General features: G+C 38.4%; 1 protein-coding gene across 7 annotated transcripts in view; it reads left to right on the forward strand.

Moving 5' to 3' along the window:
- FSIP1 (fibrous sheath interacting protein 1) overlaps nt 1-26,351 on the forward strand; it is a 208,818-nt gene that overhangs the window by 14,856 nt on the left and 167,611 nt on the right. For all 7 annotated transcript variants that reach the window (XR_006203649.1, XR_006203650.1, XR_006203651.1 and 4 more), the window contains exons 4-6: nt 2,134-2,288; nt 3,641-3,734; nt 25,649-25,747. Coding sequence is in view for 4 of the 7 variants with exons in the window: in XM_042942445.1 (XP_042798379.1) it covers nt 2,134-2,288; nt 3,641-3,734; nt 25,649-25,747 (348 nt within the window). In the remaining 3 variants the exon portion in view is untranslated. The remainder of the gene's footprint in view (nt 1-2,133; nt 2,289-3,640; nt 3,735-25,648; nt 25,748-26,351) is intronic.

Genomic DNA, 26,351 nt, shown 5'->3' on the forward strand with positions numbered 1-26,351 from the left:
TATGGAGTGCAAGGTTGGCATTTGGGAATTATAACTAAAGGCTGTTGCATTTGAAATATGTAAGCAACAAGATCTCTAGAGCCTCCTTATCAATAAGATCAGTATTCTTTTTGGATAAGCTAGTTCCCTTCTGAAAATATCCCCTTTTCCTTGAAGAGGAAGTGATGTACGTTATAGGGAAACACACTGGACTCTTTGGATTTTAAAAAGTTGCAAAATTTGGTCTTTCTTAGCATAATATGCCACTTGTTAACTGGAGTGGCTGAGACTTCAGTATTTGAGCATTTATGCTCATTGCCAGATTAACATCTTTCATCAGACTTCACAGAGGACATATTACCTGGTGGTGAAGAGTTTTGACTCTCAAATCAGACAGATCTGGGTGGAAACTGGCCCTGCCATTTACTACTTATATCATCTTGGACGTGTATGTAACTCAGTTACAAATTATTCTCAGTTTACTAATTTGTAAAATGGGACAATAACTATACTACCTGACAGGATTATGATGAGGATTAAATGACACAATGCCTGTAAATAAAGCCCGTAACACTGAGCATATCAGATAATTCTATAAATGTTAGCTGCTATTAACATTATCATTAATCATAAGTTAAAACTTGAGTGAAGAAAGTTCTAAAGAGCCCTTAGCTTTAAGTAAGTTACTACCAATTATCCATTTTTAGGTACTTCAAAAAAAAAAAAAAAATAGAACAAATGGGAGGGGCATAGATAAAAGCTGTCTAGTTACATAGAGTACTTTTCTGAATTTGTTTTTCTGTGTTGGAATCATTTCATTTCTTGACATGTTACATTTTACTGCATCAATTTCACAAATAGCTACATGCCTTCTCTTTTAGTCTGAAGCAGTTTTAGGATAGGGTCTTTGTCTTATTCCTTATTCCTTACTTATGAATAGAGAAGGTATACCAGAATGAAGGAGAAATATTTTGGGATTGAAAATGAGATAAGACCCACCTATGAGTTCAATACCATAATTTATTAGCTGTTTGAAAGAAGAGAGTTATTTCCAAGTGTTGGCGGGGATGTGGAGAAAAAGGAACCCTTGTGTACTGTTGGTGGGAAAATAAATTGGTACAGCTACTGTAGAAAACAGTATGGAGGATTTTTTTAGAAAATTAAAAATAGAAATACCATATGATCCGGGAATTCTAGTACTGGGTATTTACCCAAAGAAAATGAAAATGTTAATTTGAAAAGATATACACACCCCTATATTTATTGTAGTGTTATTTACAATAGCCAAGATATGGAAGCAACTCAAGTGTCCATCAATAGATAAATGGATAAAGAAGATGTTGTATACATTCTCTCTCTCTCTCTCTCTCTCTTTCTCTCTCTCTCTCTCTCTCTCTCTCTCTCTCTCTCTCTCTCACACACACACACACACACACACAGAGGAACATAAGGCAGCCATAAAATGATGAGATCTTATCATTTGTGACAATATGGATGGACCTGGAGGGTATTATGCTAATTGAAACAAGTCAGACTGAGAAAGACAAATACCATATGATTTCACTTATATGTGCAATCCCCAAAACCAAAAATGAATAAACAAACAAAAAAGCAGAATGAGACCTGTAAATACAGAGAACAAAGTGATGGTTGTCAGAAACAGGGGGTTAGGGAATGGGCAAAATGGGTGAAGGGGAGTGGGAGATACAGGCTTCCAATTATGAAATTATTAAGTCATGGGGATAAAGGGCACAGCATATGGAGTATAGTCAATGACACTGTAACAGCATTGTATGGTGACAGACGGTAGTTATACTTGTGGTGAGCATAGCCTGTTACAGAGTTGTTGAATCACTGTGTTATACACCTGAAACTGTAGCATTGTGTGTCAACTATATTCAAAAAAATTTTCAAAAAGGAAAAAAAAGAAAAGACAGTTATTTCAGCTGTAAAACCGGGTTGTTAGATAATTATATTTCATAGGTTGTTCGATAATCATATGAAAAAATATGTGTGAAAGCACCTTGTAAAATATGTCATTTATTCTCACCAGCCGTAAACATTTGTTGAATGAAAGAACAAACAGTAAAAACAAAACGAAACTTTCTGGTTGTACTAAACTTCAAGCTCATTCCTACTTTCAACACAATATAGATGAACCTGAATTAAAAGAATTAGATTCTCAACTTCAAGATGCTATTCAGAAGATGAAGAGGCTTGATAAAATATTGGTGAAGAAACAATACAGAGAAAAAGAAATTAAGAAGCAAGGTCTAGACCTGAGAATAAAGCTGTGGGAAGAACTTAAGGTAAGAGTTGTCTCACCATTGCTGATGTGGAAGAAATAATTTCCTCTAAGATGAGTAAGAAAAGCATGGACTGTGGTAGTATTAATGTGGTCTGCCTTTATTGATTTATTTTGTAGAAGTAGGATGGTGGTGTGTATATGTATGTGTGTATGTGGGGGGGAGGTGAGGGAGATCATTTTCTGGAACTAGACAAGGTAACTTTGCAGAATTCCAGATTTCAGGCACCACACTGCCATGTTTGTTTTCCATGGGCAGCACAGCAGACCTCTCTTACCAGTGTCAGGCTGGGGTTCCTCTGTTTCTGGAGCAGAAAGTGATGTGGTCCCTACTTTCATCAAGTCTGTTTGCTGCTTCTTCAGCAAGCTTACAGTTTGGAGATAAACACATAAATATACACAAATTTAATCCCCTGGTTGCCATTATTTTTTAAGTAAACCTTTGTGACCAAGAAGTGGGGTGTTCACTGTTTCACATGCTGGTCAAGATCTCTTAGAAGCTGTAAAGTGCTTGTGGTCTGTGACCATGCTCTATTTGCTTCTGTCTCAGTACATCTCTAGTGCTCGATTAACTTTCCTTGGCCTTCTTGGACCTTTATTCTCTGTAGTATTGAGGGGTGGAAGTTGACCATATATTTGCTCTGACTTGACGTTTAGCCATTGGTTCATATTTGAACTTCGTCCCGTAAAGGAGAGCACTTTTAGGTAAGGAGCACTGTAATAACAGATGAGTTGTTTGTGATAAATTCTTCCTTCCTCAGTCGACTGACTTCAAGGACATTTCCTAGATGATGCTCTGCATTAATAATGAAGTGACGAAGAATACATTTTTACAAGATGCCCAGGAAGACCATGGAGTAGAAAGCACCATACACAATGCAGTGATTTAAACTAGAGAAACGATTTGTATAAATTTGTCATAAAAAGTTAGCCTATCACTTATTCCTGTTGAATCTCAAAGCAAAGTTTTACTTGTTTGGAAACAGGAATAATAATTGGACCCATAATAAAATATAGTATCAATCCTGAAATGTCTGAAACTATAATTTAATGATGGACCTTTAGGCTACTCATTAGTTATGGAAATATTAAACAGAAGCTGAAGAAGATTTAAGTGAGATAATGATTATATAATGATAGACATATATTACAACTCTGTTTGGGACTATTCATTGCTAGAATTTGTGCGAACAGAGATATTAATAGATTTCCTATTTAAAGAGATAAAAATGACCTGTCCCTTTTTGTTCAGGTCAATTGTGGAATTACAAATGACACAATTTGTAATCCATGTTGAAACTGTGCAAAATATCGAAAAGTGTAGTTGCCTTCTTTTCCTTGTTTCTCTTTTATTAGTCTGCAAAAACTAGTGAAGCTTTGCAAAGTAATGAGGAGATGGAAAATACAAAAAAGTTTCTAGCTTTGACTGCTGCATCAGAAGAAACTGTCGGTGAGTAAAATTTACCTTTTTTTTTTTTTTTAAATCTCAGAGTCATAGAATATTTGAATTAAAGTAAAAATCCCAGTTAAGTTATTCTTTCTTTTTCTTTGTGAGTTTAACTCTTCTCTATGGGAAATGATCACATTAGGTAGGATTATATGGAACTTTCCTGAGCATCGGTAAGTTTCAGAGGCTTCTCGGGTTTGTACCTGTTCAAGAGTGAGGGGGACAGGGCAGTGAAAAATTGGGAAATAGACACAATATGTCTTTGCCTTTACTTCCTGTGCCTCTAAGAGGCCTCTAGACACCCAGTCTATGCAGTCTCCTAACTGCCTAGAATCCTCCCACGATGTGTCACTCAGGCTTCTGACATCCCTTTCATAAAAATCCGTCCTATTTCCTGTTCTCTTCCAGTCTTGTTTTTGAGACCAGCCAAATCATTATGCATGTTTCTAATTTGCCATCTGTGTGTATGTATATTTATCATTCTTCCTTTCCTCCTCCTCCTTCTCCTCCTCCTTTATCTTCTCTTCCTCCTTCTTCACCCAAAGAAGTGTGATAGAGTCATGTAGCCTTTAACTTCCTTATACAGTGGTGAAAATTTGGGGGATTGGGAAGTGGTTGCTAGGTTTTTGGCAGGACGCTTTGGAAATCCTTTAGCGTGCATCACGTAAGTGGTTATCCAATACTGTTGGGGGGTGAAACTGACTCTAAGCAGGGGCCCCTGATTTCTCTGAGACTCCTGGGATCCATTTGTCTTTTGCAAAGTGAGTGTCTAACATTGCAGAGCCTCAACAACCTGACTCAGACTATTGCTGCTGGTTAGCATGAGTTTTGATGTGAATGAAATTCCTTGAGGTTTGTTTCTTTCTGGATCCAGCGGTGAGAGCTCAAAAGCTGCTTGGGCCCAGGGGATTTGGATTTAGAATGCACCAAATGTTTCTGTCCAGGAAGTGGGTACCCTATCTGGGTTGTCCTTTCTATGACTAAGGACTTAAAAAAAAAAAAAATGAATCTGAGTTTCTCCTAGACAAATGTATATCTAGATTGGCTTTGTTGAAATTTACCATTTATATATCCTAATTGAAACACCAAAAACTAAGGGCACCTGGGTGACTCAGTTGATTGAGTGTCTGACTTTGGCTCAGGAAGGTTCATGAGTTCGAGCCCCACATGGGGCTCACTGCTGTCAGCACAGAGCCTGCTTTGGATCCTCTGTTTCCCCTCTCTTTCCCTCCCCAACTCATGCTCTCTCTCTCAAAAATAAAAGGCATTAAAAAAAAAACCCAAAATGATTTGCCTATTAAAATAATAGATCATTTACTTTCTACTTCTTCTATTTGGTTATAGAAATAATACATGCATAATCTGTATTAGAAAATATTGATAAACTGGAAGAAAAAAAATCACCTTAATTCTTAACTTGCAGAGATAATCATTATTAATATTTTTGTTTACTCTTTATCTTTTGAGACATTTTCCATGCAGATATCTATATATATTTTAAAAATAAAAATGAGATCAAATTATATATATGGTGTTTTGTAATCTGTTTCCTACTAATTTTTATCTCATGGGCACCCTTAGCTGTCAGTAAGGACAGAACGGTGTGATAGTTTGTTTCCAAGATGTTTGCCATAGTTCCTTCCTTCTATGATGTTCATTCCAGTCCTTGATAGGGATGGGGTCTCTTTCTTCCTGTATTTTCAGTCTGGGCTGGCTAGGACTACGTTGACTGATAGATTACAGCAGAAGTAATCCTACACCACCGGTTCCAGCCCTTGCCGTTAAAGGACTGGCAGTTTCGGCTTCTCTTTTTAGAAGGCCCACTCAGAGGAAAGCCAGCCATCCTGTAAGGAGTCAGACTACCCTGAAGCTGCCATGCTGTGAGAAAGTCCAAACAAGCCATATGAAGGCTACCCAGAGGATGTGATACTGGCCAGTTCTGACCTACAGTGAGTTCAGTAGTGTTCCACCAGAAGTCACGTCTACCTGGAGCCTCAGTATGTGACCTTATTTAGAAATAGAATCTTTGCAGGGGTGCCTGGGTGGCTCAGTTGGTTAAGCATCTGACTCTTAATTTCAGCTTAGGTCATGATCTCATGGTTCCTGAGATTGCGCCCCATGTCAGGCTCTGCGCTGACAGGAGCCTGCTTGGGATTCTCTCTCTCTCTGCCCCTCCCCCACTCGTGCTCGCTCTCTCTCTCTCTCTCTCTCTCTCTGTCTCTCAAAAATAAATAGATAAACAAACAAACAAAAGGAAATAGAATCTTTACAGATGTGATTAGTTAAGATGAGATCTTACTGGATTAGGTGGGCCCTAAAGCTGAAGTTTGGTGTTCTTGTAAGAAAAGAAGACACAGAGACACAATGACGTGGTTAAGAGGAAGGTGATGTGAAGATAAAGGCAGAGCTTAGAATAACGTAGTTACAAGCCAAGGAATGGCAGGGGTCGTTGGGAGCCACCAGAAGCTGGGAAGAAGCAAGGAAGGATTCTTCCCTAGAGATTTCAGAGGGGCACGGCCTCGCGGACATCATCATTCCAGATGTCTAGCTTCTAGAACTGGGAGAGAATAAATTGCTATTGTTTTCAGCCATCCATTCCACAGTTACTTGTTACAGCGGCCCCTGGAAACTAATACACTGACTGGTCAGCATCTCAGTGCCGGCACCAGAGATGTGAAAGAAGGAGCCACCTTGGCCATTGCATTCCTAACAAATGTCATGTAGAGGATAGCCAAGGCCAGACACACGGTCTCAGGTGAGCTGCCACAGACATCTCCAGCCCAGTGCAGCCCCCCAGCTGAGGCCTCCTTCATGGTGGAGCAGGGGCATATCATTCCTGGTGTGTCCCTCATATTACTGACCCACAGAATCATAAGCATAATAAAATGGTCACTGTTTTGTGCCACTAAGTTTTTTTGTTTTTGTTTTTTTCTTTTTCTTTTCACTTTTTGTTGTGGAATAATGTTAAACTTACAGAAAAATTTCAAAATAGTACATAGAGTTCCTGTTTGCTCTTTACCCAGCCTCCCCTGATGTTAGTATCTTGTGTAACCATAGTACAGTTGGCCTTTGAGAAACATGGGTTTGAACTTCATGGGTCCATTTATAGGTGGACTCTTTAAAGCACAGTACTATAAATGCATTGTCTCTTATAATTTTCTTTTCTTTAAAAAACGTGCTTTTAATGTCTATTTTTGAGAGAGAGGGTGGGACACAGGGTGTGAGCAGGAGAGGGGCAGAGAGAGAGGGAGAAACAGAGTTCAAAGCAGGCTTCAGGCTCTGAGTTGTCAGCACAGAGCCCAATGCGGGACTGGAACCCATGAACCGTGAGATCATGACCTGAGCTGAAGTTGGTTACTTAACCAACTGAGCCACCCAGGCGCCCCTCTTACGATTTTCTTAATAACATTTTCTTTTCTCTAGCTTACTCTATTTAAGAATACAAGATATAATACGTTTAACATACAAAGTGTATGTTAATCGACTGTTTACTTTATTGGTAAGGCTTCTGGTTAACAGTAGGCCATTATGGGGCACCTGGGTGGCTCAGACTGTTAAGTGTCCGACTTTGGTTCAGGTCATGATCTCATGGCTCGTGAGTTCAAGCCCCACATTGGGCTCTGTGCTAATGGCTCAGAGCCTGGAGCCTGCTTCAGATTCTGTGTCTTCTTGTGTCTCTCTGCTTATGCTCTGTCTCTCTCTCTCTCAAAAATAAATAAATATTTAAACAAACAAAAAAACCTCAGTAGGCCATTAGTAGAGTCTTTGGGAAGTCAAAAGTTATGCATGGATTTTCAACTACATGGGGATTTGGCACCCCTCACCCCCATGTTGTTCAAGGGTTGACTTTACAGTGATCAACATTAAGAAGTTAACATTCGTATAATTCTATTAAACTACAGACCCTCTTAAAATTTCACCGGTTTTTCCTTTTTATTTTCTAGTATCCAACCCAGGATCCCCTTTTGCACTTGGTTGTCTGTTTTCTTAGTCTCTTCTTAGTCTCTTTTCTTTCTTAGTCTCTCTCTTTCTAAGTCTCTTTCTTAGTTATTCTAATTTGTGATAGTTCCTCGATCTTTCCCTGTCTCTCATGGTCTTGATGCATTTGGAGAGTACCGGTCAGCTATTTTTTAAAATATCCTTCAGTTTCAGTTTGTCTGATGTTTTCCCTTGATTAGATAGAGTTAATGCATTTTTGGCAAGAATACCCCAGAAGTTATGGGCTCTCGATCAGTCACGCTCAGGGTACCTAAGGTTAAGCTCTGATGTTACTGGTGATAGTAATCTTGAAAACTTGGTTAAGGTAGTGTCTGCCATGTTTCTCTATTGTAAAGTTACTAATTTTCCTTTTATAATTAATAAATATCATGGGCGAGATACTTTATGCAAATATCTTTCCTCAAACTGTTGTCCATTAATGTTAGTATCCGTTAGTTGATCTTGCCTGCAATAATTATTACTGTATGACCCTAAATTTTGGGTGATTTTTTTTCATGTAACAATAGATAACTGGAATGATTTGCATCAGCATTTAAAAAAAAAATTTGAGTCGGGGAGCCTGGGTGGCTCAGTCAGTTGAGCGTCTGATTCTTGATTTCAACTCCGGTCATGATGTCATGGTTAGTGAGATCCAAACCCGTGTTGGGCTCTGTGCTGACAGCACGAGGCCTCATTGGGATTCTCTCTTTACCTCTATCTCTGCCCCTCCCCTTCTCATGCTTTCTGTCTCTCAAAATAAGTAAATAAACATTAAGAAAAATAAAAAATAAATTTTGAGTATAGTTGATACAATGTTACATTCATTTCAGATGTACAACATAGCAATTCAACATGTCTATACATTATTATTATTATTTTTTTAAAGATTATTTTGAGAGAGAGAGAGAGAGAGAGAATGAGCAGGGGAGGGACAGAGGGAGAGGGAGAGGAGAATCCCAGGTTGCTTTGTTCAGATGATGTGCGTCTGACACAGGGCTTGATCTCACCAACCACGAGATCATGACCTGAGCCAAAATCAAAAGTCGGACACTTAACCAACTGAGCCACTCAGGTGCTCCCTACATTATTCTGAGTTCACCACAAGTATAGCTACCATCTGATCTGATACGTCATTATTACAATGTCATTGACTATATTCCTTATACTGTGTCAGCATTATCTTTAATGACTGTATATTAATTCCCTACATAGATGTGCCATAATTTATTTAACTAAAATTCTGCTATTAAACATTTAGGTTATTTCTTTTTTTTCAATTTTTTTCAGTTATACATAATGCTGCAATAACATCCTTAAGTAATTATTCCTTTGTTACCTTCTGTGGTAATTGAGAAGCTAGGTTGTGGGGAACCTGGGTGGCTCAGTCAGTTGAGTGTCCACCTCTTGATTTTAGCTCAGGTCATGATCCCAGGGTTGTGGGATCAAGCCCCAGTCTCACTTCTTGCTGAGTTAGAGCCTGCTTAAGATTCTCTCTCTCTTCCTTTGCCCCCTCCCCTGCTAGTACTCTCACACTCTCTCTTAAAAAAAAAAAAGAAAAGGACAAAAGCAAAAAAAAAAAAAAGAAAAATTAGGTTGACAACTAGGTTGAAAAAGAAAAAATGCCTCCCAAGAGATATGCATGTCAAATTCCTAGAAGCTGTGAATGTTACCTTATTTGGAAAAAGGGTCATTGCAGATGTGATTAAGTTAAGGATCTTAAGATGAGGACATAATCCTGGAATATGGAAGAGAGCTCTACATGAGCTCATAGGTATCCATCATAGGTATCCTCATAAGAGAGAGGCAGAGGGAGAAGAGGTACACAGAAGAGAAGCCACATGAAGATTGAGGCAGGGATTGGAGTGGTGTGGCCTACAGCCAAGGTGATGATGGCAGCCACCAGACACTGGGAGAGGCAAGGAATGAAATCTCACTGAGGGCCCCTGGAGAGAGTGTGGCCCTACCGACACCTTGACTTTGGACTAATGGCCTCTAGAGCTGTGAGAGAATAAATTTCTGTTGTTTTAAGTGACCAAGTTTGTGTTAAACTGCGACAATAGCTACAGGAAATGAATACATCTTCAAAGAGAAATCACTTAGTCAAAGGGCTTGGGCCTTTTAAAAATTGTATCCATATATAAAAATATTTTTAATTTTTTTAATGTTTATTTATTTTTGACAGAGAGAGAGAGAGAGAGAGAGAGAGACAGAGCATGAGTGGGGAAGGGGCAAAGAGAGAGGGAGACACAGAATCTGAAACAGGCTCCAGGCTCCGAGCTGTCAGCCCAGAGCCCGACGCAGGGCTTGAACTCACGGACAGCGAGATCATGACCCGAGCTGAAGTCAGATGCTCAACCAATGGAGCCACCCAGGTGTCCCTAGATTTTTATTCATATTGACTTATTAAAAGGTTTTACCAATTTAGACAAATATTGTATCAAATACAAATCAAATATTGTATTTGAGAATTGTTTTTGTATACCCATAACAATGGGTTTAATAGTTGTTTTAAAGCTTTTTTTAAAATGGAGTCACAATTTATACCTCTGTGATAATCAAGGAGGTTGAGTATTTATTCTTTTAGCCATTTTGTGAATTAATTGTTCTTTTATGAAATGAAGTATTCCTTTTTATTGTTTAGAAGGACTCCTTTACATATCAAGAATACTAATATTTGACAGTCATAAATATAAAAAACATTATTTCTAATTTATTTTTAGTTTTGTGGTATTTCTTGCTCTCCCAAACTGAATATTTTTTTAGTTAGCTAAATCAGTCATTTTTTTTCTTTTTAAAATTTTAATGTTTATTTATTTTTGAGAGAGAGAGAGAGAGAGAGAGAGAGAGACAGAATATGAGTGGGGGAGGTGCACAGAGAGAGGGAGACACAGAATCCGAAGCAGGCTCCAGGCTCTGAGCTGTCAGCACAGAGCCCGGCATGGGGCTCAAACTCATGAACCATGAGATCAAGACCTGAGCCAAAGTTGGAAGCTTAACCGACTGAGCCACCCAGGCACCCCAGTCATTTCTTTTCTTTTATCCTTGACTGTTGTTCCGCTTAAAAAGTCCTTTTCCAGTGTAAGATGACATAAAAATGTATCTGTGTTTTCCTTTAGTACAGTTATTGTTTTATGAAAATTAAAATATTAGTCTACTTTGAAGTCATTTTGTTGTCATATATGAGGTAGAGAGTTGATTTGGTGGTTCCCCCCACCCCACCCCCCACCCCCAGTTTGTTAGCTAGCATCAAAAGATTACAAATAACAGAAATAAAATCAAAGAGTCGCCACGGTAGTAATTAGAAGTTTATCATGCACGCGTGAAAAAAGTCAGCTTGCAAAACTGGGAACACTGAAGCCAAAACATGGACTGAGGCTCAGGAGGATTTTGTTATAAAGCAGAATGGTTACTTCATATCAATTTTGGAAGACACTAAGTTTTACTTATGATTTCTAGAGGCCTAAGCAAGAGATGATCCAGGTCAAGTTACTCTTGCAAAAGAAGCTAAATTACGTTTTGTTTGTATGACTAAACTGGTGTTGTCTGCTCAGATCATTTCTAAGGTTTCTCTCTATTTGTTTTTGATTTTAACACTGGTTACCTCAGTACCTTTTACTGCATAATCCATCATTCCCTCATTTATTTGGAATGCTAACTTTATCATGAATTGGGCTTGTTTGCAAAATTTCTATTCTCTTCCATTATAATATTTCTATCTGTTCTAATGTTAGCATTGCACTGTTCTTACTACTGTAGCTTTATAATACGTTTTATTAGGGCAGGTATATTGTCTTTTTCGGGAAGTTTTTTTGCAAGAACATGCTTTTCTTAAGCCTGTTTTTCTCGTTGAGAGTTGTTCAGTTGTGAGTACACTAAGAAGAAAGACTGCAAAGCACCTCTAAGGTTATGGCTATTTATAGAATGCTGTTTTACTCCCTTCAGTGTCTGAAGGCTGTGGTGTGAATATAACCTGTCTTGAAAAGTACAATTTCTTATATTTTCCTTCACGTCTGTCAGTAATTCTGTATCTTCATAGACTCAGGACTTCCAAATAAAGAACATGGATTTCCAAATAAAGAACTGGGTGTTACAGTATCTCAGCATCTATATTTCAGAAAGCTGGAGCTAAATGCTGATTTCTCTAATGGATGGGGCATTTCTAAGAGGCATATGTACCTCCTGTGGTTGACTCCAGAGCAGGGACTGTAAAATAGTAAGGGGGTCTTTTGACGTTAACCTTTCAGGCATAGAGTTTACTATTAAAGGAACTTTTGGCCCTGCAGGGCAAGACTTTTGTTATCAGTTGTCTTTTCTTCATTTTTTATTTTTTTAAGTTTATTTTTAATTTATGTTGATAGAGATATAGAGAGCAAGCAGGGGAGGGGCAGAGAGAGAGGGAGATGGAATACCAAGCAGGCTCCGTGCTGTCAATGCAGAGCCTGATGTAGGGCTTGAACTCATGAACCATGAGATCATGACCTGAGTCGAAATCAAGAGTTGGACACACAACTGACTGAGCCACCCAGGTGCCCTGTTGTCTTTTCTTCAGAATTAAAGCAGAACTATCAAATACATTTCATTTTTTTGAAAGTTTGTTTTATTTTGAAAGAGAGAACGTGACCAAGTGAGCGGGAGTAGGGCAGAGAGAGAATCCCAAGCAGGCTCCACTCTGTCAGCCTGGAGCCCAATGTGGGGCTCGATCCTGTGAGCTGTGAGATCATGACCTCAGCTGAAACAAAGAGACGCTTACCCAGCCGAGCCACCCAGGTGCCCCACCAAATACGTTTTGTTTTTAAAGCTCATGCCATGTACATTTGGCTTAAACCTATAGAGCTCACGTCTCTGGAGTCACATGACTACTATAGGCCCTGCAAACATTTACACTGATGTTAGATTAGTACTAATGTTCTGACATGGAAATTAATTGGATTTTATGAGCTGAAAACTGGAGTTACCAGGGACCTGAAACCTATGTTCAGGGAGAACCACTGGTTTAAACATTATCATGTTAGAGTTTCAGTTCTTAGATTTTGAATTCTTAGTCAATTATTGTGTACTGGCAGTGTTTATCGTGCTCAGAGCAGATGAGATGCAAAAGTAGGGTTGATGTAAAAGGAAATGGGAATAAAAGATACTATTAGGTGAACCAAATATCTATTTCTTTTCACTCTTGCTACTTACTGTCTTGAGATCACGCCGGACTAGTGCACCAGTGAAGAGATGATATTACTGTGTTCCTGGCTCTTGAGATTTAAGTAGATTCTTTTTGCTTTTTTGGTGACTGGTCTTTTTTAGAAGGCAGATTCCTTAATGAAATTTCCTGGTGTTTTTTTTTTTTTTTTGCATCCTAGGCATAAGTGTAACAGTCACATATAAATTTGATTTCTAACTATCTTAAAAACCATAGGAGATATTTACTTTGGACTGCATCATTAGCCCGATTACATGCTTTTTCTTCATATTTTACATAACATGGTTATTACTTCATTCTAGAAGAGGAAATTTTTGGAATCCTCAGTTTAGGAAAGGTATTATTAGAATATTTTCACTGCATGTATGAAAGAAATGAAGAGAAATGCAAGAGTCCAATTTGACCACATAGCAGTGATTTTACAGTTTCAAATTCCTGCTATTACAACATAGCCACGTATTGTAAAGTGGTACAAAACTACCTACATCTGTTCTATTTTGAGATTAGTTTCTTTCCCATGTTATTCACTGAACTTTGGCTATCTATCTTAATTAAAAATATAAAATTGAAACAAATAATTATTTTGATCAAGCCTATATATAGCTGTAAGTTTTCAAGTAAAATGTTTCTATGAAAACAATTCAATTCTTTTGCCCTGTTCCCCTCCATAAGTTTTTCTTTGTTACCGGGAAAGCACAAACCCTTGTAAATTATCCAGTAGGTGGCAGCATCTAGTTAAAATATGCACTTTAAAAGAGTGGACTTTAGAGCCAGACTGATTTAAACTTGAACTTTAAACACATATCTACAAACATACCCAAACCTCCTTTCTGCCTCTTTTCCCTTTGGAAAAAGGGAGAAATTCTTAGGATGAGTGTTCTTTTTAAAAATTTTTATTATTCTTTTGGTGGGCAGGAGCAGTGAGAGAGAGAGAGAGAGAGAGAGAGAGAGAGAGAGAGAGAGAGGGAGAGAGAATCTCAAGCAGGCTCCACATTCAGGGCAGAGCCTGACATGGGGCTTGATCTCACAATCATGGGATCATGACCTGAGCTAAAATCACAAGTCAGATCTTAACCGACTGAGCCACCCAGGCACCCTAGGATGAGTAGGGTGCTTTCTTCCTTGTCTCCCTAGTCATTTGCTTAGCCTTTTATTTAAGAGTAATTTGAGGGACTTTGGGCAGGTGGAACAATGACAATTTCCAACCTGTTTTCCAGCTCCCCAAACACCAAATACATCCTAGCCTCCTGCTAACATCACAAAGAACCAACAGCAAAACAAATGAAAAGATACTTATTGTTGAGTTGTATATTTAGTTTTATTGATAGGTACTAAACACAAGTGGGGCCTTGATGCCAAGAGAAAGATAAAAACCACATTAGATTTTTTTTTTTACCACATTTTGACTCTATAATCCAGAGTTAATAACTTCAAGTTTAAGTATTGTTTGAAGTAGACAATAAGTAGACAATATTGCACTTGTTAGAGATCTTGGAAATATTTTACAAGTCTTTCCACCCCATTTTTGAGGGACTGCTTTTACATTTTTGTAGAGAACTCTGGTGAAAATCAAAACTCTATCATACTCGGAGTTTCCCCTTAGTTTTTAGAATTTCTCTGATGGATAGAGATAGAATTCGTACTCTCTGAGGCAGTGATAGGATTGTTCCTCATCAGTGTTTTTAATGGAGGTCATTCCTTCTTCCTTTGTTACCTTCCTTTGTTACCCTGACCTCTTGTGTTTTCAGCTCCAAATTTGTAAGTGCATGTAAGCACAACAGTGGCATCTTAATCAATCAAGCTTCTAATGGCCGGTAAATACCTCTGTGATTTTCTGTGAAATACAGGTATATGCTACTTCTGCTCGTGGGTGTTAACACTGAATATTCTAAGAAAATTCTCCAGCTCTGATTTGCAGAGGATTGAGGGTGAAAATCACTTGCGTTAACCAGTATAGCTAAGGAGTTTTGGCTTTTAACCTCTGCTACAGTCTCAGTATTGCCTACTGATGTCTTTTGCATTCTCCAAAGTGGCTATTGCAAATTATTCTGGTTGTTTAACCTCCTACTGTCTTCTGCAAGTCCTTCACTTTGGCCTGCTTACTGTCCAGAGAAAACAATCACCTCGGTGGGAATCCCTTTCACATTCTATCCTTCTGTCCCTAAAGTGCACTCTGACTATACTCCATCCCCCATATTTCTTACCTCAGAGTGAGACAAGGTGCTGTTCTCCAAGGCCAAGGTCAACGATGTCCCATCCCTTTCACTCTGCCCCTGGCTCCTGACCCATCCATCATTCTGTGTCTCATGTAGAGCTTCTATCTCTCCTTCTCTGTGTCAGTTTACTATGTTTGAATCTTCTGGTCCTAAAACAGAAAAGAGCCATCAAACCAGCCAAAGATACAGATAGAACCTCCTCCCTGGGTTCTTCACCCTGCTCCCAAACAGGTACCACTCACTTTCCATCCTCTCCTTAAAGGTCAGACTTCTTGAAAGAATAATCCACACCTATTGGGGCTACCTGGTCAATTTCCATTTACTTCTCAACTCCTCGGTGGTCTGTATTTTCTCCTTTCACACAACAGAAACTACCTCATCAGGAGTCCTCTTAGATTCTAAACCTGGTGGCATATTTCCAATTTTTATCCTATGTGACCTCTCTGTAGCATCTGGCACAGGTAGCCAGTCATGGACCCATAACATTTTTACTGGTATCGTTATTTCCTTCTGGCTTTCCTCTTTTTCTTCTCCCCTCTCCCTTACTTCCTAGTGTTGAAATCTGTTCCTCCTTTTGTATGTTTCTTCTATCTGGATTAATGGTTTCATCATCCATCCAGTCTTTGTGATGGTTAATTTTATGTGTCAACTTGACTGGATCATGGGATGCCTAGATGTCTGGGTTAAGCATTATTTCTGGGTGTATCATCCAGGATGTTTCCAGGAGAGACTAGCATTTGAACTGGTAGACTGAGTTGCGTACATTACCCTCCCCAGTGTGGGTGGGCATCAGCTGATCTGTTGAAGGTCTGAATAGAACTCAAAGATGGATGAAGGAAGGATTTGCCCTCTTCTGCCTGACTGCTTGAGTTGGGACATTGATCTCTTCTGGCTCTCAGTGATAATTAAATTACCTGATCAATTCTAATTATCTTTAGTTGTTTGCTTTGAGTCTTGTTAGTTTATGATCACCTGGAAAGTGTATGAATTTTTGTGTCCTTTTCAATAATTATTCCTATTCTGATAACTTCATGAAGACTTAATGTTGAAATTTATGAATGCCTTTTATTATCTATTTAAACAATCATAAAATTTTTCTGTCTTGAGACACTAATGTTTAAAAATCAATGTATTTAAATGCTAGGAAAGTCTTTTATTTCTGGGTCAGTGTTTCTTGGTTAGAGAGGATTATTCTTTTAATTTAGTACCAGATTTCAATGGCTGAATTTATTCAGAATTTTCGCATCTGTATTTATGAGATTTATAATGAGATTTTCTGTGTGTGTGTGTGTGTGTGTGTGTGTGTGTCCATGTGCACGTTATGGGGTTGATGTTAGAGGTGGGGTTAGGAGGTGTGTGCCTATGCTTTGTTAGGTTATGTTCACTTCATAAAATGATTGGGGCTGGATGTTCATTTATTTCTATGCTTTGAAATAGTTTATATAACATGGGGATTATCTGTTCCCTAAAAACTTGAAAGATTTCACTGGAAAAACCATCTGGTTCAAATAATTTCTTGGAGGCAATTCACTGACTCTTTTCTTAGCTTCTTTCATATTTACTATTATATTTCAGTTTTCTCATCTTCTGAGTAAATTCTGGCAATACATCCATGTCTGGGAGATTCCAAAATATCCATTTCACCAAGATTTAACATTTTACTAAAAAAAATTTCGTATAGTATTTTAAAAGATTAATTCTCCTTGTTTATTACGTTCCGTATTCTTATTTCTAATTTCATTTGTGTTTTCCTTCTCTCCTTTTAATCTAAAATGTTTTCTTTTTTAAAATTAACTTTTTATTTTAGCACAGTTTTAGATTTACAGAGAAATTAGGATGGTAGTATAACGATTCCCCATATACGTGCAGCCAGTTTCCCCTATTATTACCAGAGTATGGTACGTTTGTTATAATTAATGAACCAATATTGATACATTATTATTAACTAAAACCCACACTTTATTCAGACTTTAGTGTTTACCCAATGTTTTTTCTTCTGCTCCAGGGGCCATCCAGGAGAGCACATTGCATTTAGTCCTCCTGTCTCCCTAGGCTACTCCTGGCTGTGCCCTTTCTCAGACTTCCCTTGGTTTTTTTTTTTTTTAAGCTTTATTTATCTATTTTGAGTAAGAGAGAGAGTGAGCCAGTGAGTGTGGGGTAGAAACAGAGGGAGAGAAAGAGAATCTCAAGCAGTCTTGCACCATCAGCACAGAGCCTGTTGTGAGGCTTGAACCGACAAATCTCAAGATCATGACCTGAGCTGAAATCGAGTTGGATGCTTAATTGACTGAGTCACCCAGGCACCCCCTGACTTTCCTTGTTTTTGATGACTTTGGCAGTTATGAGGAGTACTGATCAAGTATTATGTGGAATTTCCAGAAATTGCAATTTATCCATGCTTTTCTTATGGTTGACTAGGGTTGTATGTTCTTGGAAGACTATAGAGTTAAAATGCCATTTCCATTTCATCACATCATAACTGTCAACATGACTCATCACTGTTGATGTTAACTTTGATCACCTGGCTGAAGAGGTGTTTGTTAGAGTTCTCCACTGTGAAGTTCTTCAATTTTTCCCCCTTTCCATCCTGTCTTCTTTGGAAGGAAGTTACTGTGCACAGCCCTTACTTGAGAGGTGGGCAGTTATGCTTCACCTCCTTGAAGGCAGAGTATTTACATAAATTATTTTGAATTATTCTGCATGGGAGATTTGTCTTTTCTTCCCATGTATCTGTTTATTCAATCATTTATTTATATCAATATAGACTTGTGGATATTTATTTTATACACTGGATTTTAATCTAATATTACTTTATTTTGCTGCTCAAATTTTTCCAGCTTTGGTCAATGGGAGCTCTTTCAGTTGACTCCTGTGTCCCTTTGATGTGCCTTCAACAACTGTGGGTTTTGTTTTGTTGTTGTTGAACACTTCCTTACTTTCTGGCACTACAGGATGCACCAGACTCAGCTTGTGTATTTCGTATCTGAGACCTAGAATCAGTTGTCTCTTCAAGGAGCCCTGGTTCCTTTGACTGGAGAAAGATATTAGATACCAAGATCTGGATGCTGGGTGTGCTTGTTGCTAGTGGGGAGTCACTGATTCTGAGCCTCTGAGAAAGGAAATATTTGTGGGTATACTAACCTGTTGCATGCATTATTTATAATTTTTTTTAATGTTTATTTATTTTTGAAGGAGAGAGAGACAGAGTGTGAGTGCGGGAGGGGAAGAGAGAGAGAGGGAGACACAGAATCCCAAGCAGGCTCCAGGCTCCGAGCTGTCAGCACAGAGCCTGATGCGGGGCTCGAACTCACAAACTGCGAGATCATGACCTGAGCGGAAGTCGGACGCCCAACCGACTGAGCCACCCAGGCACCCCTGCATTATTTTTAAATAGTACTTTTTTTATAAACTACTTTTTTGAGGTGGGGGGGAGAATGAGCAGGGGAGGGGCAGAGAGAGAAGGAAGAGAGAGAATCCCAGTCTGGCTCCACACCCAGTGTGGTATGACTATGAGATCAAGACCTGAGCCGAAATCAAGAGTTGGACGCTTAAGCGACTGAGCCCCCCAGGTGCCCCTAAATATTTCTGTGTGTAACCATCTGTATCTATGTTAAGCTAAACATGAGTTTATACTGAGATCTCCGACTTTATTATTTTACCACATGAATCATTCTAGCCATTTCCCCTTCGTTACCTGTAATCTCCCCTCCCAACAAGGAGAAACCTGGCTCTCACCATTGGCCCTTCATTCACCCATTGCTCACTTCTACTATACGTGTAGTGATATCAAAACTGTTCCCCTGTACCCCTATAGGAAACAATCAGCTGGAGTCCAGTGCTCAGGTGCCATCTCTACTGCCTTTAGGCTTGCAGACTCCACTCATTTCCAAAGTTACTCAAGATGAACGCCTTTTTCCTCTGCCCCCTCCAGTGAGATCGCTTCAGAGATTTGTAACATAGATTGTTTGGTCACATTCTACATTCCATCCTGGGATTCTATGACATCTAATATGAATTCTAATTCTAATTCACATTCTAATAATAGTTTGAAAACTTTCATGCCTTAAGATTTACTCTTTGTGCTGTGAAGTTATAGGTTGTCAAACGTGCGGTGTCATGTAACCAGTATTAGACTATCATGCAGAATAGTTTTACCCCTGTGAAAAATCCCCGGTGTGACTTCCCATTCAACTCTCCCTCCTGCCCCTGCGCCCCTAGCCATTCTGGTCTTTTCACTGCCTCTGTAGTTTGCCTTTTCCAGAATGGTATGTAATTAGAATCATACAGCATGTAGCCTTTTCAGATTGGGTTCTTTCTCTTAGCACTCTGCATTTAAGATTCATCTGATGTCTTTTTGTGGCTTGAGAGCTGCTTACTTTCTTTGTCCCTGAATAGTATTTCATTTTATGGATGTACCACAGTTTGTTTATACCTTCACCTATTGAAAGGCGTCTTGATTGCTTCCAGTTTTTGGTGATTATGAATAAAACTGCTTTACACATGGTATGCAGGTATTTTTGTGGACGTAAAATTTCCATTTAGGTAAATATCTAGGAGCAGGATTGTTGAAACATATAGTAACACTGTTTGACTTTGAAAGACACTGCCTGTCTTTCAAGTTAGCTGTACAGTTTTATATTCCTATCTGCAAACAATGAGAGTTCCTGTTGCTTTGCATCCTTGGCAGCAATCGGTATTGTTTTTTGTATGTTACCCATTCTAATAGGTAGATAGTAGTATCTTATTGTTGTTTTAATTGGCATTTCCCTAATGACAAATGATGGTATCTTTCCAGATGCTTATTTGCTATTTGTATATTTTCTTTACTGAGTTGTCTGTTCAGATATTTTGCCCATTTAAAAAATTGGATTATTGTGTGGCTCCTGGGTGACTCAGTCCATTAAGCTTCGACTTCGGCTCAGGTCATGATCTCATGGTTCGTGAGTTCGAGCCCCATGTCGGGCTCTGTGCTGACAGCTCAGAGCCTGGAGCCGCTTCAGATTCTGTGTTTCCCTCTCTTTCTGCACCTCCCCTGCTTGTGTGCTGTCTCTGTCTCTCAATAATAAATAACTGTTAAAAAAGTTGAAAAAATGGGATTATTGTTTTCTTCTTTTTAAGTGCTTTGTATATTTTGGATATGTGTTTTGTAAATAACTTCTTCAAGCCTGTGGCTAGTTGTTTCATTCTCTTTACAGTGTCTTAGGTAGAGCAGAAGTTTTTAATTTAATGAAGTTCAATATATCAATTTTGTTCTTTCATGTATCATACTTTTGGTGTTATATATGAAAACATATCCCCAAAACCAAGATCACATGGCTTTTTCTCCTATATTTTCTTTTAGAAGTTTTGTAGTTGTGTATTTTACATTTAGGTTTGTAATTCAATTGAGTTAGTATTTGTGAAAAGTGTAAGATGTCTAGAGCTGGTCTGGTCTTGTCTGGTCTTGTGTGGCCTTCTCTGTCTTGTCTTGCCTTGCCTTGCCTTGCCTTGCCTTGCCTTGCCTTCCCTTCCCTTCCCTTCCCTTCCCTTCCCTTCCCTTCCCTTCCCTTGTTTTTGGTTTGGTTTTATTTTTCTTTTCTTTTCTTTTCTTTTCTTTTCTTTTCTTTTCTTTTCTTTTCTTTTCTTTTCTTTTCTTTCCTGTTCACATGGACATCTAGTTAGTTATTACAGCACCATGTTAAAGAGATCATCCTCTCTCCATTGAATTGCCTTTGCTCTTTTGTTAAAGATCAATTGACTATATTTTTGTGGGTCTATTTCTGAACTCTCTCTTCTGTTTCAGTGATCTGCGTGTTTATTCTTTCATCAAAATATGTCATCTTCATTACAATTAGTGTTTTCTCTTTTTAAAATTACACTTGTAGATTTTTCTACCTTCAAGAGCCAGCTTTGAATTTCTTTGCTAATTCTAGCTCATTTCTTTCTTATTTCTTTTTTTGACCTTGCTATTGTTTTCTCTAGCTTCTTTAGTCAAGTTAGTTAAGCTTATTTTATTTTTCCTTAAAATCTGTATATTAGTCTGCTAGAGCTGCCATAAAAAGATACCACAGGTTGGGTGGCTTAAAAACAGCAGAAACTTATTTTCTCACAGCTCTGGAGGTTAGAAGTCAAAGATCAAGATACTGCAAAATTCATTTTGTGGTGCGGTCGCTCCTCCCAGCCTGCCGATGGCCACCTTCTCACTGTGTCCTCATGGCCTTCTCTCTGTGCTCCAGAGAAGTGGCGGAAGTGGTAAAGGTTATCTCTGGTTTCTTTTCCTGTTCTTGGAAGGCCATAAATTCTATTAGATTAGGGCCCCATCCAGTGACTTCAGTTAGCTTTTATTACCTCCTTAACAGCCCTGTTAAGTACAGTCACATTGAGGGTTAGGGCTTCAGCCTACAGATTTTGGAGGGATACAATTCAGTCTGTAACAATATGATAAAAGCATCATTGCTATGAATTTATTTCTGAAAATAGCTTTATCTCTCAAGTGCATTTTTTATGGTGTTCTCACTATTCTCTATTGTTATTGTGTTCTTGTTTCCTTATTGATCTAATAGTTCAGTGGAAAATGATGGTGCCTTTCCCTTGTTCTCTAGAATTTTTTATAAGCCATATATTTTAAAAGCTAATATGGCAACGTATAATATTACGGTCATTGCTTTGATATTTTGAATTTATTGAAATGATAGTCTAATAGAATAGTTCTCAATTGTAAGGGACATTTGGGTATGTGCATTTTTGGTTGGCATAATGATGTGCAATGGGGGAGGGCTTCATCTAGTTCACAGGGGTAAGTGAGAATTTCTAGATCTCCATGCCATAGGCCAGCCATGAGGAAGTGTGTGTGTGTGTGTGGGGGGGGGGGGGGTTGGAGAGAGAGAGAGAGAGAGAGAGAGAGAGAGAGACAAAATGAATTTCAGGCCCTGTCTCCCTCTAAACGTGGCACACTGCCTTTGCTGCTTTGCAGCTGTCACTTGTAAATGTGGAGCACTGTGTGTGGAGTCTTCTTTCAGAGTTCCAAGTGTGCAGTGAGGCACCTGGCTTTCCTCGTTTTCTTTGGGTGTGTGTGGGGGGGTGTCTCAATCCAACTTCAGGATTTCACCCACCTCCAAGGGAATGTGTACCAGGAAGCAGCTTCACACTTGTGTCACTTGTATCTACTCTAAACTCATTTCCTCCGGTGCTCTTCTGGGTCCTTCTGCACCGTGTGGGATGGGCTTTGATTTCTTCCTTAGGAGGCAGGAAACAACTTAAAATCACACCCTGCAATCTTTCTCTTGTAAGGCTCTTATTTAAAATGTGCTCAGTCCCTCACACTCTGGCTCTTGATCTCCGAAGGGAGATTCCCCCAACTCCCCCCGAATAAATGTTTCTAGTGAGGAGAGGAATTATTAAAAATTTCCTATTAAATTTAATTTTGATATAATTTCAGACGTCAAGTCTCAAGAAAAGTACAAAGAGTTTTCAAGACCCTTTATCCAGATTCTCCAAGTGTTAACATTTTACCACATCCTCCTCTGTCTCTGTCTGTCTCTGTCTCTCTCTGTATAGATTTGTCTCTCTTCACACGAGGACACGTGTTCACACACACATGCACAAATCAGGTAATTAATGTTGATTCAATACTATTATTCAATCCACAGGCCTTATTCATATTTTGCCAAGTGTCCCGCTAAAATCCTTTGTAACAAAAGAATTTAGTTGTCATGTCTCTTTGGTCATTCTTTGTGTTTTACGACATTGGCGTTTTTGAAGACCATAGGCTTGATATTTTGTAGGTTGTTCCCCAGTCTGGGTTTGTTTACATTTGCACAAGCTTAGGTTCATGTTATACATTTTGGGCAGGAATCCCACTGTGTCCTCCAGGGATCCTAGCAGAAAGTGCATGATGTCGATTGTCCCATCACTGTAAGGTTAACCTTGATCACTTGGTTGAAGTGGTGTCTTCCAGGTTTCTCCACTGTAAAGTTAGTATTTTTCCTTTTTTACTGAGTAAGTTCTCTCGTGGAGATATACTCTGAAGCTATTCTGTCATTCTTCAAAGTTTCACCTGCTGCTTTTATCATCTATTGGTGATTCTTATCTGAATCTAGTATTATTATGATGGTTACCCAATGGCTCTTTTCTTTTCTTTTTAAAGTTTATTTATTTATTTTGGGAGAGAGAGCGAGTGCACACATGCATGAGCAGGGAGGAGAAGAGAGAGAGGAAGAGAGGGAATCCTAAGCAAGCTCTGAACTGTCAGTGCACGACTTGGGGTTCTATCCCATGTACCGTGAGATCATGATCTGAACCAAAATCAAGAGTCTGACACTTAACCGACTCAGCCACCCAGGCACCACCCCCCACCCCCAATGGCTGTTTTCTAGTTCTGACATTTCCTTTATAGTAATCAGTTGTTTCCTTACTGTAAGGAAGAGTTTTCTAAAGGAGGAATTTGGAAATTCAGAAGATGCTTTTTGTTTTTTTCTCTTGAGGAGTTAAGCTTCTCCAATTGAATACCAGACTTCCAAAACTGTTGTCTTTTAAACTCAAAGCTGAGCTATCAGGCCTTTGTTCTAGGCTGTACTTACTTTCTCTCTGAGGTACTGAATATACAGAATACCGCTGAGAATATGGGTAAAGAGCCACAGAGTCACAAGAATAATTTTAGCCTCGGAAAAGGCCTTAGTTTAAAAATCTCCAAATATCACTTTGCTGTAATAGTTTTTAGTATTGCAAGATTTCATATTTTTGCATCTTTATAGATGCTTCAGTGTAAAAGTGAGTGAAACTCCTATTAAGAAGGAGTTATGGGATCAAAAATAAATATACTACCACTTGACAAGAACTTTAAACCTTTTTGTCTTTTCCACAAAAGTAGCTTATCCCTCTTCCACTCAAGGCTTATACCACTGATTTGCTAGATTAACTCCTCTTCAAAGATTGTGTGGGATTAAAGTTGGAATGACAATTCCAACCATGCTACATTATTATGAATTCCAAATTAGGGAACTGGAATTGATACATTTCTTTTTACTATCAGAAGTTGTATGTTTTGAATTTGGTGATATTTGTATGTTGGGATGAATGTATCTTCTGTGTACTTCCTTTGCCTGTATCATCTCAAAGAGGTGCTTGAATCAAGTTTGCTTTAAAGATAGGTGGTGGATCCTGTAATATCTTTAAGATTTACCATGTTTCGAAAGCAGAAATATTTCTTTGCCACAACCTGGCAGTTTCTCACGTTAAGACATAGAAAGAGACTTTAAAAAATAGGATACTTATTTATGTTAGCAGTTTCTTACAAATATCTTAATGTCTCAATTAGCTAAATAGGAGAAAATAAAATAAATTACATTGAAACAAGAGTTGAAAAACACAATTTCCTAATTTCTTTATGGGTGTAAACCCAAGAGTGTAAATCCTAAAAGGAAGAAACCTAATTGCTAAGAGTCTTCTGGTTTTCTCTTTCAAACACATGCTTTTATCTTTTCTTTTCTTTTTTTATTTTAATTTTTTATTTTTAAAATTTACATCCAAATTAGTTAGTATATAGTGCAACAGCGATTTCAGGAGTAGATTCCTTAGTGCCCCTTACCCATTTAGCCCATCCCCCCTCCCACACCCTCTCCAGTAACCCTCTGTTTGTTCTCCATATTTATGAGTCTCCTCTGTTTTGTCCCCCTCCCTGTTTTTATATGATTTTTGTTTCCCTTCGCTTACGTTCATCTGTTTTGTCTCTTAAAGTCCTCATATGAGTGAAGTCATATGATATTTGTCTTTCTCTGACTGACTAATTTCACTTAGCATAATACCTTCAGGTTCCATCCACGTAGTTGCAAATGGCAAGATTTCATTCTTTTTGATTGCCGAGTAATACTCCATTGTATATATATACCACATCTTCTTTATCCATTCATCCATCGATGGATGGACATTTGTGCTCTTTCCATACTTCGGCTATTGTTGATAGTGCTGCTATAAACATTGGGGTGCATGTGTCCCTTCGGAACAGCACACCTGTATCCCTTGGATAAATGCCTAGCAGTGCAGTTGCTGGGTTGAAGCGTAGTTGTATCTTTTAGTTTTTTGAGGAAACTTCATACTGTTTTCCAGAGTGGCTGTACCAGCTTGCATTCCCAACACAATGCTTTTATCTTGATGACTAACCCTATATCTGAAATCTTTACTTTGGGGACCTAAAACAAAAAGAAAAATACAAAGTTACTCTGTGCATATTCTCTATATTATGAATGTTGGGATTTAGATACATTAATTCCAGGGAGTTAAAGCGATATTTTAGCACACACTTGTACATCTTCTTTGCACAGAAGTTCTAGGGAAATGCTTTTTGACTATCTGGATTTTCTCCTGTTCATTTCAATGGCTAAAGTGTACAAATATAATTATAATTTCTACTTGGAAGTGACATTTTAAGAAATGTATATGTGGAGGGGATTGAGGAATATTGCAGAGAATATTAAATCTTACTTTTAAACAATTGTTCATTTAGACACTTTCCCACTTATTTTGTGTATTGAACAAGTGAGTTTTTAAATCAACAGATCCTTCTTGCTATGAGCATGAAGACACCTTTTTCTCAGTGTTTCACACTCAAGTCCCTCCAGAAGAATATGAAAACCGTAAACAGAATGTCAATCAAGGTATGTTTTAATTTGTGTGATTTTGCATATTGTCACAAGAAATATAGCTATATATAGAAATATTCACAAATGAAATGATTTGATCTGATTTAATCCAGAGGCAGGTGAAAGTGACTGAATGAATCAAGATGAAACAAGATTGGTCATGCATTAATCATTGTTGAAGTTAGTTGTTGAGGGTTTATTATAGCATTCATTCTACTTTTGGATATTTAAAATTTTATATGATAAAGAGTTAAAGAAAAGCTGGCTGCAAGTAATGGAAAACTAACTTAAGCAAAAAAGAAAATTTATGGAAACAATCCTGGAGGTAGACAGCTTTTTTGATTCCCAAAAGCATATTCTGTGGTTAGTCATTGAGAGGGAAACTCAATGCCAGAATTGCAGAGAAGATACCAACTGATCCAGCTTGGGTTAAATGCTTATCACTGGTCCAACCAACTCATCAAACCGAGCAAGGGTTTGGGTTACTGTAGAAACATGGAAACTTCTGTTCCTGTTGATCACCATCAGGATGGGGAGAAGAGGACATTTCTAGTGAGACAGTTCTGACCAGACAGTCCAATGTTTTTACTATAGTTTATTGAAAGTGTATTTTATTTTA

The sequence above is a fragment of the Panthera leo genome, chromosome B3 (genome assembly GCF_018350215.1).
Source record: "Panthera leo isolate Ple1 chromosome B3, P.leo_Ple1_pat1.1, whole genome shotgun sequence".
Classification (NCBI taxonomy): domain Eukaryota; kingdom Metazoa; phylum Chordata; class Mammalia; order Carnivora; family Felidae; genus Panthera; species Panthera leo.